Source organism: Rhincodon typus, chromosome 10 (genome assembly GCF_021869965.1).
Source record: "Rhincodon typus isolate 14 chromosome 10, sRhiTyp1.1, whole genome shotgun sequence".
In the NCBI taxonomy this organism is placed as follows: Eukaryota; Metazoa; Chordata; class Chondrichthyes; order Orectolobiformes; family Rhincodontidae; genus Rhincodon; species Rhincodon typus.
The window spans coordinates 54416102-54434237 of NC_063341.1; the positions used below are offsets into that span (position 1 = coordinate 54416102).

At 39.0% G+C, this 18136-nt stretch overlaps 1 protein-coding gene across 2 annotated transcripts in view; it reads left to right on the forward strand.

Annotated features, from left to right (window-relative positions):
- Positions 1–18136, forward strand: part of usp24 (ubiquitin specific peptidase 24) — a 229715-nt gene that overhangs the window by 78875 nt on the left and 132704 nt on the right. For both annotated transcript variants that reach the window (XM_048602450.1, XM_048602451.1), the window contains exons 5-13: positions 1075–1197; positions 3650–3685; positions 8937–9002; positions 9367–9432; positions 9645–9719; positions 10726–10884; positions 12795–12909; positions 15563–15666; positions 17476–17583. In XM_048602450.1, coding sequence (XP_048458407.1) covers positions 1075–1197; positions 3650–3685; positions 8937–9002; positions 9367–9432; positions 9645–9719; positions 10726–10884; positions 12795–12909; positions 15563–15666; positions 17476–17583 — 852 coding nt within the window. The remainder of the gene's footprint in view (positions 1–1074; positions 1198–3649; positions 3686–8936; positions 9003–9366; positions 9433–9644; positions 9720–10725; positions 10885–12794; positions 12910–15562; positions 15667–17475; positions 17584–18136) is intronic.

An 18136-nucleotide genomic window follows, 5' to 3' on the forward strand; every position in this document is an offset into this window, starting at 1 on the left:
AGAGGAGATTTACCAAGTTGCTGCTTGGGCTGAAGGGTCTGTGCCGTGAGGAAATATTGGATAGATTGAGGTTGTTTTCCTGGAGCAGTGAAGTTTGAAAGAGGACATCATAGAGTTGTATGAGATTGAGAACCATAAATAAGATAGATAGGAAGGCACTTTTTCCATTCATAGAGGGATCAAGAATCAGTGGGAAATAGTACGCTAAGAGGAGAGTTGAGATTTTTTTTCACCCAGAGGGTGATGCAAGTCTGGAATTCACCACCCAAAAGAGTAGCTAAGTCAGAAACTCTTTCAACATTTGAGCATTATTTAGATGTTCACTTGCTTGTGTTGCCATAGCCTCCAGGGCTATGGATCAAGAGCTAAAATTGGCATTAGTGTAGTCAGATCTTTATTTGACTGGTAAGGACAGAATAGGTCAAATGGCCTCCTTGTACGCTATAAACATCTGAGTCTATAGCAAGTGGTTAGGATCCCGAATGCACTTTGTGTGTGGTGGAGAATGATGCCATTGGGCTTTCAAAACAGTACCTACAAGCATCTGAAGAGAAACTTGCAGGGTTATTGGTCAAGGGTAAGATATGGAACTAAATAAGTGAACCAGTTGGCCTCCTGTGCTACAGTTATTCTAGTCACATACATAAACACAATTGATCCATTGTACTATCTCTCTGGGAGCAGCACATTGAAATTTCTTTCATTAATATTTCCTCAAAGTTCAACCAGTAACATTTAATTGCTACCTGTAAAGTTTTTGAGGATCTGGATAATGTTTTTTCTTTTTGCTATGACTGTATGCTGCACAACATTGATTTGCTAAGCAGAAGGAAAATCTGAGTTGGATTGCTCCCACCCAGATGTTCAATTTTCAGTTTGTAAAGGATATAAATGAAAACCTGTACAGAGAATTGCATCTGGATAGTACTGCTGAAGGAATGAAGTAAATCAAGGATTCAGAGAGGATTTTTTTCAGCTTTAGGATTACATGTTTTCACATTTTGCCAGTTTAAAATGATGGTGCTTTAGTTCATACCTTGTCTAAAATATTAATTGTTTTGTTTGGGATAACAGGCTTTCAATCCAGGAAATGAGTACCATTTCAAGAACCGAATGAAAGTGTGCCAAAGGAATTGGGCAGATGTTTTTGGGGATGGCAAAACGTATGCCATCTCTCCACCAGTCAATCTACAGAAGGTGAGTTGGATAGTGTGGCATGAGGTGAATATTTGTCAACTCAGACTGGCACTGTATGGTACAGAAAGTAATGTCATTGAACAGCAATATCAAGGCAAGTAAAAAATATAGGAGTTCTGAGCAAGGGTCACTGGACCCGAAATGTTAACTTTGCTTTCTCTCCACAGAAGCTGCCAGACCTCTTGAGTTTTTCCAGCAATTTCTGTTTTTGTTTTAGAAAATCCATTTCAGTTTATGTTTATTTAAACTAGATATGAGTGTATATAGCTTTCCCTGCAGAAATAAATTTCCGTCCTTGCAATAGACAGCTGGGATATTTGTGTCAGTAGGTGGTTGAGGAAGCAAGATGGAAGTTGATCTCAAAAGGACCATTGGTCCATGGCATGATTCAGAGCACCAGATATACGCCTGTCTCACTCCTCTCCATCCCACCATGAAAACTACCAACAAGGCTTATTTCTTTTTATAAGAACACTGAAAAAATAACAGGAGTAGGCCATTCAGTCATTTGGTCCACTCCATCATTCCATGTGATTGTGATTGATCATTTATGTCAACAACATCGTCTTGCATTACCTCCACATTTTAAGATATGTGTCTATTGGTGCCAGTCTTTAACTTACTCAGTTTCTGAGCCTTTGAGGCAGAGAATTACAAAGCTTCACTACCCTCTGAGTGAAGAAATTTCTCCTCACCTCTGTTCAAATTGGTCTGTCCCTTGTTCTGAAACTGTGTTCCCTGGTTCTTTATCCTCCAGCCAGGGAAAATGTCCTTCTTGTATATAACGTGGATTCTTATATAAAAAGAGAGTTAGAAAGGGAATGCTTCTTATTCTTTTAAATTCCAGAAATTATAGATCCAGTCTATTTAATCTTTGCTCCTAGGACAATCCCTCCATCCCAGGAGTTGTTTAGAGAAGCTAAGTTAGACTTCCTCTCTGGCAAGTATTATCTTTCCTTGAGCAATGAGTTCAAAACTGTACACACTACTTCAGTTATGGTCTTACCAAGGTTCTATATAATTGCAGTATGATCTCTATGCACCATTACTCAAATTCTCTTCTGATCTACTTAATTTTTCAGAGCGTGGCAATATAGATATGTCCAAAACGAGACCTGAGATGAGAACAGGAAGGTGTAGAAGCTGTTATTCCATACTTTTACCTTGGGCCTCGTTGATAAGCTGCTTTATTTTTAGCAGTGTACTGAGTCCATGATTGCTCTTGAATAACCTTTCTGATCGTGGAAAACCTGTACGATATTAATAGTCATTTTTTTGCTATTACAGAACTTGAACTAATGTCATTTGTATGTGATGTCAAGTTTCTTCATTATGATAAATTGTTATATTAAAAACTGAGGAACTTTAAAAGGTTTTTTTAATGTCTGCTTTGTATTTGTATCCATCCTCATTTCCCATTCTTTAGTTTTATTTTAAGTGTAAGATAATTGGTGCATTTGCCACTTGGATTGCTGTCAGAATTACTCAATTTGATTGACTGCTTAAATGGTTGATGGAATTACTGTTACTGAATGCCTGGAGATCTCTTTGGCTTTCCTCCAATTTCAAATTAAGATCAAGAAAGGTGAAATACATAGCACAAATCACTAGATATTGTGGTAGCAATCTTCCAGATTGGTGGCAAGTTCAATGGGTCTAGATTTTGCATACATCATGTATTTTAATGTTCCCTCATAAATCGTAAGCCATTGAAGGAAATTACTCCTTATTCTGCTTCTCCGATACCACACGATTATAAAAATTTATGCACAGCTGCCTTTCGTCATACTGACCCTCAAATTCTGTAGGGATTTGTGGCGAGTGTGGATTTACAGGCTTTGTTTTTTCTGGTGTCCCTTGGCAAAATATTTTTCTGTATTGTACAGTTTTCACTTCGCATTTTATCCCTTGGTGCCATATAGAAATGCCAAACATAAAGTACTTAAGCAAGTTTGCTAATTGCAAATGGGAAAAGACTGTTGTAGTTGAGATTGTGATGCAGTAATAGCAAAGTTTATTTAGTAACTGATGAAGCTATATTTATTTTCTATTTGCCTAGCTGTAGCTTTATCTTTTGATCCATTTATTCATGAGACTGGGCATATCTGAAAAGGTCAGAGTTTATCAATCAACCGACATTGCCCTTGAGAAGCCGGTGAGCCACTTCTTTGAAGCTTATGTAACGTGAAGAATCTTCCTCAATGCTGTTAAGACAAAATTCCTGAACTTTGGCTTGGAGACGGAAAGGAAGCTAACATCATCCTAAGTCAATAGTGAGACAATTGGAGGGGAACTTCCAGGTAGTGGTGTTCTTGTGAGGCTCCTGACCTTGACCTTCTAAGTGATATCAATCATCAGACTGGAAATTGCATCATCATTCAATCATATATTTATTTTATACTTTCATATATTTCAAAAATTATTTTTGCTTACTTTTATCTTTCCTTTGCAGGAACCTTATGGATGGCTCATAGATCTGGTTAATCGGGTAGGCATTCTACTAATTAACACCAACTTCTCCTCTTTCTCTTCCATACTACAGTCACTCTTCTCCCCCTCTCTTCTTTTTTCATAAACTTAATCAGATTGCAAAACAACTAAAGGATAATGGACACCTGTACATATATTGTAAATAATCAGGCCATCCAGTTGTTTATCCTTGTATAATAGATACCGCAGCAGAAGAAAAATTAAGTCATGGAAGGTGTTAAGTAGAAGAGTTGCACAAAATATTCTGACATATGCAGGAAAAGAGCAGGATAGGGAGAACCAGAAATTAAACTGGTCAAACAGTAAATGGATTGAGATGCAAGAGCTATGAAGCATCAGTTAAAAATTCTTTATATCATCTGGAAGGAAACGGTACAAAAAGAGCATTGGATTTTTTGCCAGGGCAGTCCATAGGTCATGTAAAGAAGAGGGCTGTGGCTGAACTGAATTTTTGTTTTCACTGCTCTTACCCTTCAAAGTTTATTAAGAAGGTTAGAAACTTTTGTAACACTATGAAAGAGTAGAAAAACTGAGCACAGAAAGAGGTAATTGAGCTGACTGTGCCATCACAGTTCTTTGAAAATCCTATCTACTCCCCTGCTCTTTGCATTTCTGCAGGGCTGTATGGAGAGATTTAGGGAATTGAAAGGAAGCAAAGCTCTGGAAAACACTGAAAAGTTTCTTTCAAGCGCAGTGATAGACTCGATTGAGGCAATTGACTAGGCTTTGCCAATATTTTTCAGAGTTCCCCATCATACATAATAGAAGAAATCATTTGGAAGATTAAATGTGGTTCATAACAATTAGCCAAGGATCAAAGAGGCAGTCAGTATCTTGTACAGTTTATTGGATTTTTTTGGGAGGTTACAGAGCTTATGGAAGAATGATGTAGATATTGTTTATCTAATAACATATCACAATGTAGATGAAAAATTATTCCACTAGATTGTCCCTGGAAGGTGTTTGGGAAGACGTTAGTATGGAAACCTGTTAGCAGAAGAAACTCGAGTTCAGTTCATGCCAATTTTTATAATTTTTAGAAATTACTTGGAGGTTGGAACTTTGCCCAGGATGTAAAGCAGATAATACCAAATTCAACGCATTGACTTATGATGCTAATCAGTTGGCACTAAGTGATCTGGGTAGGCTGGGCAGCAGGATGACATGTGACACACAGGTAAGTTTGAAGTCATAAAATTAAACTAAAGAAGAAAAATGTAGATTTCGTTTTAACAGTGATCTTCTGGGAATAACATAAGCAAATGGATCTGAGCATTTTGTCGGCTACATTACTGTCAGTTGAAAGTGAAGAAAAAGAGTGAAATGTTGGAATGTACTTCTAGTGTTGTTTTATTTTGAAATTTCTTGATGTAACATATCTGGTATCGTCACAAGTTTTGCTGTCCACATCACAGGCAAGATTTAGAATTGACAGAACAAATTCAGCGAAGACAATGGGTTGAACCTGAACTGAAAGACTGAGTTGAGGAAAATTTATTGAACTAGGAATTTAATCCCTTGAGCTGAGGGAGAACTTGATAAAGTTTAAATACTTTAATGGATGTGGGGAATTTTGGAATTCTGTCAGATGCAGAATTTGGAAAGGTATCATAAGTGAATAGAAAATTTAAGCAATGTTTTCTTACAAATAACAGTGAGTTGTGGAATAGCTGGCTAAAAAGCCAGAACAAATTTTATAGAATCAAATTTATATATTAAAACAATGACGGATGGTTTGAAAGCATCTGCTGGTTGAACTACTAGTATTTGGTGCAAAGCATTGATGTATGTATTACAACAATTAATTCCAATTCAGGTAACTAACTTGCTTTATATTTGATTGCAGGCCTACTTTGCAGTATGTTAGATGTAGCCAGTTGAAATGAGGTTTATCCTTATTTAGATGGAGATAAATCTTTATGATTGTTCTCGTGATTTCCATGTGTTGCTCAAAATACTAGTAAGCACTTTCAGAAATGGATCAATACTATTTTACCAGCTGTTCATATTTGAATTGAGGTTTGCTCTCATAGTTTTGTAAGGCTGACTATTGATGGAAAACTAACTGGAGCGCATTGTGAGAGTTACCACATAAATCAGTGGAAGTGTCAATACCATGTCAATATCTCAATGAATGAACTTTCAATCAGCACCTACGTGTCAGCCGCAAACTAAGCCTGGTTGCAATAAATTTCTTTGCTCTAGCCCTGATAATTTGGTGTTGGCACTTAGTTCGTTAGTTCTCAGGTACCCGTGAAAAGTTGAGTGTTGGTCAAAATACTTCACATTTTGTGTTGTACAGCTCATCGTTATTTTTTCAGACACATTCCAAAAATCATCTGCAGTATAATTGTACTGTTAGCAGAGTCACTATGGAGTAGAAGGAGGCTATTCATCCCATCATCCATGCTGGCTCTGTTTAGGGTGATCCAGTCCGTCCCATTTTACACTGTATCCATATTCATCTTCCATGCGTCCGTCCAATTTCCTTTTGCAATTATTTGTTGATTCCACTTCCAACGGTCTCCTAGATATTGAGTTGCAGATCAGTACTTTCTGTGTAATTTTGAAATAAAGTTCCTCCTCACAAGCCCTGCATCTCATGCCCAAAACCTTAAATCTGTCCCCTAGTCCTTTGATCACCTAATTGGAATGGCTTTCCTTTGTTTATTTTATCTAAAGCCGTCATAACCGCTAGCAAATATCTCTCAGTTTGCTTTGTTCCAAGAAGAATAGCCCCTGCTTTTCTGATCTAACCTTGCAGCTCAGATCATTGTTAGCCATCAGTCTATCTCGGTCATTGATTCCTCACCAGTACTGAAACAGACAACTTTGTTGAAAAATTCATCGCATTCATTTTAGCAGTACTGTCTGTTAGAAATGTCTGCAATGATTGATATTTAATTATCCCCGCTTTACACTTGAGTTAATACTCCTGGTATTTTTTAACAAGTGCCTATTTGTATCTGTAACCTGCTTATTGGAAATGTATAGTTTGCAGTTGATCCACACTTTTACATTTTTTTTTCATTCACTGGATGTGGTTTTCACGAGCTAGGCCAGCATTTATTGCCCTTCCCTAATTAGGCATAAGAAGGTGGTGTTAAGCGGTCCATGGCAAGTAGGTACAGCCAGAGTGCTGTTCAGGTGGTGTTTCAGGATTTTGACCCAGTAACAGTGATACAGTTTCAAGTCAGGATGGTGTGTGTCCTGGAGGGAACCTTGTTGATAGTGGCGTTCCCATGCTTCTGCTTCCCTTGCCTTTCTTAATGATAGGGTTCATGGGCTGCAAAAGTACTTTCAAAAAAGCCTTGGTGAGTTGATACAGTTCAACTTGAGTGTTGTCAGACCCCATGATCTTTGAAGTATGCAGTGCCTTTAACCGATTTCTTGGCATCATATGGAGTGAATCAAATTGGCTGAAGGCTGGCATCTTTGGCAGGAACCTCAGCAGGAGGTTAAGGTGGATAATCCACCCAGCACATCTGGTTGAAGGTGATTGAAATGTTTGATAATGTGGGCTCCCCATCATTAAGGATGGGAACGTTTGTGGAACCACTTCTTCCTGATAGTTATTTAACTGTCCATCACTGTTCATGGTTGGATGTCGCTGGATTATAGAATCCCTACAGTGCAGAAAGAGATCATTTGGCCTACCAAGTCTGCACTGACCCTCCAAAAGAGCATCCCACACAGACCCAGCTGCCTTACCCTATCCCCATAACCCCCCATTTACCATGGCTAATCTACCTAGACTGCACATCTTCAGACTGTGGAGGAAACCCACACAGACACAGGAAGAACGTGTAAACTCCACACAGTCACCCAAGGCTAGAATCAAACCCAGGTCCTTGGGGCTGAAAGGCAGCAGAACTAACCACTAAGCCACCCTAAGTTTAAAGTTTAAATCTTTTGCAGAGTTTAAATCTGCTCTTGGTTGTTAAATTGCTTAGCTCTATCGCTCGCGTGCAGCTTATGTTGTTTGACATGCAAATAGTCCTGTGCTGTAACTTCACCATATTGATACGTTACTTTTTGGTATGCCTGGTGCCACCCCTTCTCAACTGCATACCATTGTGCTGCCAATTCTGGTTCATCAATCCTGCTGGTCGGACAGGGCATGCCAAGGACGGTGATGATGTCTGGGACATTGTCATACTCACGGAATCATACGTTGTATGTATTGTCAGGCTATTGTTTGACTAATAGGTGGGACATCTAATTTTGACGCAATCCCTCAGACATTCATAAGGAGGATGTTGCAGGGTTGACACTTTTCTTAAAGCAAAAACAGGCTTTGTTTTCGGTACCTGAGTTGATGACGGTGGTCTGTGTAGCTTTTTTCTTTTATTTAGACTCTACAATGTTTTGACACAACTGGCTCGATAGGCCATTTCAGGGGCTTTTAATAATCAACCTCGTCGCTGTAGGTCTGGAGTCATATGTAGACCAAATTAGTTAAAGATAGCAGAAATCCTTCATGAAAGGACGTTAATGAACCCATTCCCCAGATGAGTTTTTGCAACAGTCCGTAGATGTCTAATGGTCATGATTAGATTGGTTTTTAATTCAAGATTTACTGGTTGAATTTAAATTCCATCAGCAGTGGAATTTGAACCTCTGTCCCCAGAGCATTATCCTGAGCTTTTGGATTATTATTGACATTTTTTTTGCTATATCACTGTTTTGGAGAACACAAGCCAATTGTTGGTGAACTAAGATGTTTAGCTAAATCCTTGATCAATGTTTTACAGCCGTGCATGCCCACTATCAATTGGCCTGAATGGTTTTTCTGCTCGTAGGCTGTTCTGAGATTGCGGAGGTCCTCGTTTTAATAGAGCCAACTTTGCAGTATATCATCATGCTTGTTAATGTCTTCTCCCTTACCCATGTTATAAGTTAGAATTCAGAATCCTACCCAGATTTTAAAAAAGAAAAAATTCGTTTTTGTTATTCGGCTCAGGGCCACATGGAATGACTTCAATGTTAGTGACAGTGATGTAAGAAAATACTAATTCTGCTTAAAATGTCCAAGACAAAAGCTTGATACGTGTCTGGTTCATTCGGTGCCTAACAGCCATTATTTCTATGAGACATGATGCTGTATAATGCGATTGAGAAATTAATATTTTACTTCTTAAATTGAGAAATTAGCAGCAATATTTTGTTTTTAACTTGCTTCTAATGCAGTTTGTGCTCTGAAACAATGATCATCGAGCTAGTTACTGAATTATATTTTATTTTTCTAGTTTGGAGAGATGGGTGGGTTTTCAGCCATCCAGCTGAAGCTTGGTGCAGAAGATATAGAAACCGCGGTAAGTCATTCTGTTTAAAACAATATAATTAAAGCTTCTAGGTAATCACTTTCAATGACTGCTTTACAATCTGCATTTAAAACAATCTTTTAAATGTCTTAACTTCTTCCGATGTAGTTAGACTAATTGCCTATTTTGATATAGTTCTTTTACAACACATTTAATGATATCAATTTCAAAACTTAAAAACTTTGACCCCAAAGCATTATCTGAAGGAGAAAATATTTTACGGAAATTTTTTTTATTTTTAATAATTATAGTTAAAGCAGTTAAAACTATAAAACTATTTGCATTGCTTTGCATAAATCTGGTTGGTAACTATAGGACCTACTGTGGTTTAGAACCTTTGTTGTTTTTATTTTAGGCTGTGTCTGCACTGGTACAGCCTCTAGGAGCATGTGCTGAATATCTAAATCCTGCTGTAGTACAGGTAAGAACAACACAACTTGCCGTGGAATAGCTTTCAAAAATAGAAATTGATTTATGGTAATGTGTAGTAAATCCAGAAAATGGAGACTGCATCCAGCTTTATACCAAGCTAACTCCATAGGACATTTTTAGGACCATTATATTTGTTACAATGTAAATGCAGTGGAGTTAAAATACAAATGTCATATTTACGGACTATTCTTCCTTTCACAGCCCATGCTGGATCCAGTCATTGACAAGATGATTCGATATGTGCAAAGTTTAGAAGAAAAAGATCTGAAAGACAAGGTGATTTCTTTACATTTTCTTTTCTGGATTGCTTGTATTGAAGCAACTGTCAAAACTTTGATCTGATTAGAATTACTTTCCTAAGGCATAAAAGCCAGATGTTTTATCCTTGAACCTGAATACATTCCCATAAATTAAGAATATAGACAGACAGTATAGGCCTGACCTTCAGCTGCTGCAACCTTTGGTATCTCTAAAATTAGTAACTCTAATGGACTTCTTGGGTGGCCTCCACGAACTTGAAATAATCATAAACCTTGGCTGCACACGTCCTAACTTATACCAAAGCCCATTTACCCATCATTGCTGTGACAACTGACCTACACTGGCTATAAATTAAGCAATGCCTTTATTTCAAAATTCTCATTCTATGCTTTCATGCTACTTTGATACACTACTTCTATTGTTGTAATCTCTAGCCGCACAACCCTCCAAGCCATCTGTCCTCTTCTAACCCCAGTCTCTTGACCATTCCTGATTTTAATTTTTCCGTCATTGATAATCATGCTTTCAGTTGCCAAGGACTCTGAGTTCCCTTCTTAAACCTCTCTGCCTTTTTCTTTAATGTGTTACCGAAACCCTATCTCATCTGCTATATTTTAACATCGTGGCTCAGATGTGTTTTGTTTTATAGTGCTCGTGAATCACCTCAACCACTACTCCATGAAGGTGCTTTACAAGCAGAAGTTTTTACTTGTGAACCTCAGCCACGTTAATCATACTTGAAACTGTTCTGAGAGCAGTGAGATTGACTTAATGCTGAATTGCAAACTTGTTCTGTTGCCCATTCAGCACTGCGTGCAGATTTATTTGTAGGCTAAGTGTTATTCCTAAGTGTCGTTGAGATTAGAAAGGCTCTACTAAAGGTATTTTGCCCAAAGAAGAGAGAGGACCTACTTAGACTTTGTCTTGAGTTACTTACACGTTGCAGCATACCACATTTTTAGTCCTTGGTTGGAAAGTTGCAAAAACCTGTTTTTAAATTCCTGTCTCCTTTTCAATCTAGAAACTGGTGAACATTCCAGAACTTCTATCTGCCATCAAATTATTATGCATGCGATTTCAGCCAGAGTTGGTAATGGTGGTAGACGATCTCCGTTTGGATATCCTCCTGCGTATGTTGAAAACTCCCCACTTCAGTGCAAAAATGAATTCATTGAAAGAGGTATACTATTAATTTCTAGTTTTGATTGATGATAGATCTGTGGTTAGAATTGCCGAAGGTTCTAAGGTTTTGAAATGATTGATCACTGACAATTATGTGACTAATGGTGAGGATTTGGGAGTGGTGGGAGGTGGAGTGTGCATAGAGGCTGCACTGGGATTTAGACAAGTTTGATGATGGGCAAAAACATGTCCAATGGTATATTATGTGGCAAGCTGTGGTTTATCCAGTTTGGTAGGAAATATCCAAAAAGTAGAATTTTGGTTTTGAATGGTGAGAAACTAGGGAATGTTGTTCATTCAAAAGAATGGTTTTGTCCTTGTGCCTGAATTACAAGTTACATGCAGGCACTTCGTGCAATAATGAAAGCAATTAGTATGTTCACTTTCGTTACAAGAGCATTGTCGTATAGCACTGGAGTCTTACTATAATTCTGTATGGTAGTGGAGAGACCACACCCTTGGAGAACTGGGTTGCAGGTTTCCTGTATGTTCAAGGGAGGAGATGCTAGTCCTAGAGGGAGTGCATTGAAGGATCAGTAGGCTGGCTCCTGGGATGAGTTGGTTGCTCTGAGAGATTAAGTAGTCTTGGTCCATATTCCCTCAAGTTCAAAACAATGAGAGGTGATCTGATGGAATTTTATGAAGTTGCTAAGAGGCTTGAGAAGATAGTTAAAAGGTAGAAGGAAAGCTGAGAAGTTTCTTCTTGGAGTTTTAGAACATGGGGTGCCAGTTCCAAAATAAAAGATTTAGAACCGAGATGAAATATTTCTAAACTCAAAAGGTTATGAATCTTTGATATTCTGTATCCCAGTAAGTTACGTTTTCTCGTTGTGAGTATACTTAACTGCTGTTCTTTAGAATTTCCTTTTGGGTACTAGGTACAGGGATATGGGATAGTGCAGGAATGTGGAGTTGAGATAGGAAAAGAAATCAGCCACTATCTTGCTGAATGGCAGAGCAGAATTAATAGGCCAGAAGGCCTACTCCAGCTCCTATTTATGTTCTTATGGCAAAACTGCTATCAAAAGAAGGTTTTTGTATGGAGTCGTAATCTATGTGCTGACAGTAGCTAGCAATATTCCTGCTGTTTAGCATATTATAAATTGGTACTTTGCCGCATGATTTTAAAGATGAGTCGCATTCTCTTTGTGCTGTTGTTCTTTGACAAGGTAACTGAATTAGCACGTTAAGGTTATTTTGTAGGATATACTTTGCTCCTATTTTCATTAATAACTCCATCAGATCTGAACCTTCAAGATATCTTATGAACTTAATGATAATATGCAGGGTTGGTTTGGAATTTAGTTATTACTTGCTTTCTATGAATGAGCAGGTTCTAGAGCAGTACTTATTGGAATTCAACAATATCCTGTTTGGCTCTGAATTACAAGCAGTCTATAGTTTGTGCTGTTACCTTCCTGTTTCAGTTCATGGTTTGACATAAAAATTTTCCTGTAAATACAATTTCTGCATGAACAGTTAAATATGCGCTGACGGCCAGAATATTGTACACGTGTTAAGAGAGTCAATGGGCAGGGTCAACTCGAGTGAGAACTATTAATTATAGAGGTGATACAGTCATGTTCTCAATTTATTTTCACAAAATATTTGGTTGTTTTGGACTAGACTGCTGATATAGTGTTTAAACTACTAAATGTAAAATGGACAGAGTTTGCTGGCACAAGAGGGATTCAAGCTTGTCAAATGAGGTACAAATCGGTCACTCTGTTTCTGAAATAAACTTTGAAGAATTTTGTTGAATTGACTGATTTGACTTCTCAGTTCTTTTATTTTCTGTAATAATTTGCATTTATGATATTAATATTTTTATTGTTCCAATGGGGAATTGCTGGATTTAACACTTAACGCATTTGTTCACAAATAAACGGAATGTTTCTTATTCTTTAGGTTACTAAGCTGATTGAAGACAGTACCTTATCAAAATCTGTGAAAAATGCAATTGATACAGACCGGTTATTGGACTGGCTCGTAGAAAATTCAGTATTGTCAATAGCACTTGAAGGTACAGTCAATTTGAGAAGAAACTAACAAATTTGTAATTTAGAGTTTCTCAACTGGCAAGCAGTGCACCATCTGGTATCTCAGCTGTATCAGTATTGAGACCACGGTTGAGGATTTCCTCTTTTAGAAAATGTATTTCAGTATTTAACTTTGGGATTCGTGCATTTCAGGGTGTCTGTTATCTACCTGGATAGGGCGTAGACTGAGAGTCACCATTATGATATTATGTATCTTCGGTCTATGTGCTGGAAATTTAAAATTGTTTTGTAAAATCAGCTTAACCTCGAGAAGCTAAGGCAGCATTTTTAACCATTAATAGTAAACATTTTCAGGAACAGCAACTGATTCTTCAACTATTGCTAGCAAATTCAGGATGGATTTGTAATTAAAAATGGAAATTTAAAACCTGTCTAACTCACTACCACATTGAGCAGGACCTAGAACATTGAACACTACAGGCCCACGATGGTATGGCGACCTATTATCCTACTAAGATCAATCTACCCTGCATACCCTACATTTTACTATCCTCCATGTGCCTATCCGAGAGTCGTTTAGAAGTCTCTAAAGTATCTAACTCCACTACCACTGCTGGCAGTGCATTCCACATGCCCACCACTCTGTGAAGAACCTACCTTTGACATCACCCCTATACCGTCCTCCAATCACGTTAAAATTATGCCTACTCGTAATAGTCATTTCCGCTCTGGGAAAAAGTCTCTGACTATCCACTCCATCTATGCCTCTCATCACCTTGTAAACTTCTATCAAGTCACCTTTTCTCCTTCTTTGCTCCAATGAAAAAAGCCCTAGCTCCCTCAACCTTTCCTCATAAGACCTGCCCTCCAGTCCAGGCAGCATCCTGGTAAATCTCCTCTGCACCTTCTCTAAAACTTGCACGTTCTTCGTATAATGAGGCGACCAGAACTGAACACGATATTCCAAGTGTGGTCTAACCAGAATTTTATAGAGCTGCAGCATAACCTCACGGCTCTTAAACTCAATTCCCCTGCCAATGAAAGCCAACACACCATACGCCTTCTTTACAACCCTATCAACTTGGGTCGCAACTTTGAGGGATCTATGGGCATGGACCCCAAGATCCCTCTGTTCCTCCACACTGCCAAGAATCCTGCCATTAACCCGGTATTCTGCATTCAAATTTGACCTTTCAACATGAATCACTTCACACTTTTCTGGGTTGAATTCCATCTGCCAGTTCTTTGCCCAGCTCTGCATCCTGTCAATGTCCCGTTGCAACCTACAACAGCCCTCCACGCTGTCCACAACTCCACCAACCTTCGTGCCATCGGCAAACTTACTAATCCACCCTTCCACTTCCTCATCCAAGTCATTTATAAAGATCACAAAGAGCAGAGATCCCAGAACAGATCCCTGCGGCACACCACTTGTCACCGAACTCCAGGCTGAATACTTTCCACCCTCTGTCTTCTATTGGGCAGCCAGTTTTGTATCCAGACAGCCAAATTTCCCTGATTCCCATGCCTTCTTACTTTCTGAATGAGCCTACCATGTGGAACCTTATCAAATGCCTTGCTAAAATCCATATAAACCACATCCACTGCAGTACCTTCATCGATGTGTTTTGCCACATCCTCGGAGAATTCACTAAGGCGTGTGAGGCATGACCTGCCCCTCTCAAAAGCTATGCTGACTATTTCTAATCAAACTGTTGCTTTTCCAAATAATCATCAATGCTATCTCTCAATCTTTTTTTTTCGGGCAAATTATTGAAGAGGATTCTGAGAATAAAGTGAGATTATTCCTGCGATACCTGTACGCACTGCTTTTTGGTCTCAGCATGGAATGACAAAGTGTTTTTGTTATTTTTCTCTTTCCTTAAAAGGGCTCATCCACCGACAATATTTACCACTGATACTGGTACGGAGGTGTACTGCTGATCAGTTGGTTCCATGAATTTTGCATCTCTTTTATTATTGTAGTATTACAGCCAGTACAGTTTTGAAATGCATTCTAACTACATTTGCACCTCTTGAGAATAGTGTATAATATATTATATAATAACAGAGTGAACAGAGGGATTGTATGTTTATCAGTGGCATTATGGGAGCATTGTTAGGTTATTAAAACGCATGTTTTATTTTTCAGAATATGTTCCAATGATATTTGTCATTGAGAGATTTCATTTCAGCATTTATTTGATGTGTTGGCCCACAAGGTTGCAGATTATAGTTGAATATAATTGTGGTACTGATGGCCCACAGTGCCTTATAGGTGCCCTGTTTTGATTTGTTCCAAATCTATACGTACGAGTCAGGAGATGGTGCTACACATCACAGTGAGGCTGTCCTCTGTTTAAAGGCAAGATTTTATCTCCAGAGGAACTGTGGTAGTCACTCACATCACTGTGTCATGGACCAATATATGTCTGTGGCCGTTAGATTGGTGTAGACAAAACAAAAGTTTCTTTCTATGTATTTGCTCTATCAACATTTCTTGTGGGTCCAGTCTGACAGATGTGTCTTTCAAGCCTCACCCAACTCCATCACAAATGGAGGGACCCACTAGAATTCAATCTGCCTTATACTTCAGTCTAATTCAGGATACTATTTAGATAGTTTGGTTCCTCCATCACATTGAGAAAACCTCTTATTTTTATTCAACTTCAACAGGAAACATTGATCAAGCACAGTATTGTGATAGAATAAAGGGAATTATTGAGCTGCTGGGCAGTAAACTCTCCATGGATGAACTTACCAAGATTTGGCGCATTCAGGTACTAAATAAATCTAGCAGTGGTTTGCATATTGCAACTGGTTTTAACTGAGAGGAATTTTTATTTTGGTTGATCACATTATGTGAGCATCGTATAGCAATTGTCACACTTCTTCTTTGAGTTAAATCCAGTAAGGCTGCTTTGAACTTGTTGATGTGACTGAAAAGGATCAAATGTATTTATTTATTGGATATTAATAAAAGTTGTTTGAAGAAATGATTTAATAACTGCAATTTTTATGTTAAATTTATGTTAGGTGCTTAAAATTCCAAGGCTTTCCTTTGCGTTCCGATAGTAAGTTTGTATTTTGATTGGAAAGATAGGAACACACTTGCTTTTATTCAGTCACTTTAATCATGGGATGGGGACACTGTTGGTTAGGTCAGCATTTATTATCCACGGTCATTACTTTCTGGAAGGCAATGGTGAGCTGCCACCTTGAACCACTGTAGTCCGTGTGGTGTAGGAATGCCCAAAATATGCTGTTAAGGAAGGAGTTCCATGGTTTTGACCCAGGAACAGCAATGTAGTTCTAAGTTGTGACGGTTTGTGGCTTGGAGGGGAACTTGCAAGTGTAGGTGTTCTTGCATCTGCTCCTGTTTACCTTCTAAGTGGTAGTGGTTATCTTTGTTTTTGTCGTTTTGTCTTTTGAGCAATGGATAAACAGGTTGGGACTCTACTCACTGAAGTTTAGAAGAATGAGAGGTGATCTCATTGATATATATAAGATTCTTAAGTGACTTATTAGGGTATATCCTGAGACGATTTAGAACCAGAGAGCATAGTAGCACAATAAAGGGGGTGCTAATTTAAAACTGAGATGAAGAGGAATTTATTCTGAGGTTTGAGTGTCTTTGGAACTTCTTGGCCACAGAAGGCTGTGAGGGCAGAGTCGTTGTGTATTTTTAAGGGTGAGATAGATTCTTGATCAGTCGGGGTATCAACAGTCATGGGGAAAGGGCAGGAAAGTGGATGTGAGGAATGTCTATTCAGCCGTAATCCTTATGAATGGCGAACAGGCTTGAATGGCCAAAGAACCTACTTCTGTTCCTGTTTCTTATGGTTGTGGGTTTACAAGATGCTTGTAAGAAGTCTTAGTTAATTGTTGCTTTGGTGCAACCTGCCTCTGTGCATTGGTAATGGAGGGAGTGACTGTTTGACGAATTAGGTGAGGTGCCAATCAAATGAGTTGTTTTGTCTTCATGCTGAGGTTCTTGAATATTGTCGGGATTGCACTCATCCAGATAAATGAAGAGTATTCCATCACAATCCTCCCTTGTGCCTTGTAGCTGATGGGCAGGCTTTGAGGGTGAGTTTCTCACAGCTGAATTCCCAGCCTGTGACCTGCTCTTGTAGCCATATTATTTATATGACTAGTCGAGTTCAGTTTCTGGTCACTGGTAACCCCCACGTTCTTGATTTTGGGGGTCCAGCAATGTAAATGCCACTAAGCATCAAGAGGCAATGGTTAGTTTCTCTCTTGTTAGTGATGATCATTACCTGACGCTTGTGTGACATGAATGTTACTTGCCACTTACTAGCCCAAGCCTGCATATTATCAGGATCTTGCTGCATGTGTACATGGACTCCTTCAGTATCTGAGGAGTAGCAAATGCTGATGAACTTTGTGAAATCATCATTAAACATCCCACTTTGACCTTTGGAATGGAGTGAAAGTTGTTAATGAAGCAGATGAAGATTGGGGGTGATGTTGAATATATTGTAATGAAGGACAGATATGTTTAGGACAAGTGTAATATAACTTTCAGACCATGTAATCTAAAGCTAATAACCTTGTTATCTATTAAGTCAGGGCAGTCCTCAACCGTCATTGAAAATATTCACACTATTATTGCTGCTGCTGCTGCAAAGTTCAACTATGATCAACTGAACCATCTCTTCATCCTGATACAGAAGGTAAGTGAGCAACTTTTTCCATGATAGTAGGAACTGCAGATGCTGGAGAATCCGAGACAACAAGGTGCAGGGCTGGATGAACACAGCAGGCCAAGCAGCATCATAGGAGCAGAGAGGCTGACGTTTCGGGCCTAGACCCTTCATCAGAAAAGGGGGAGGGGAAGGGGGTTTTGAAATAAATAGGGAGAGAGTGGGAGGCGGATAGAAGAGGGATAGAGGAGAGGATAGGTGGAGAGGAAACAAACAGGTCGAAGAGGCGGGGATGGAGCCAGTACCACCGAGAAACCGATATTCATTTCAAGCCCACCGACTCCCACAGCTACCTAGAATACTCCTCCTCCCACCCACCTTCCTGCAAAAATGCTATCCCCTATTCCCAATTCCTTCGCCTCCGCCGCATCTGCTCCCAGGATGAGGCATTCCACTCCCGTACATCTCAGTTGTCCTCGTTTTTCAAGGACCGTAACTTCCCCTCCTTGGTGGTCGAGAACGCCCTCAACCGTGTCTCCCACATCTCCCGCACCTCATCCCTCACACCCCGTCCACGCAATAA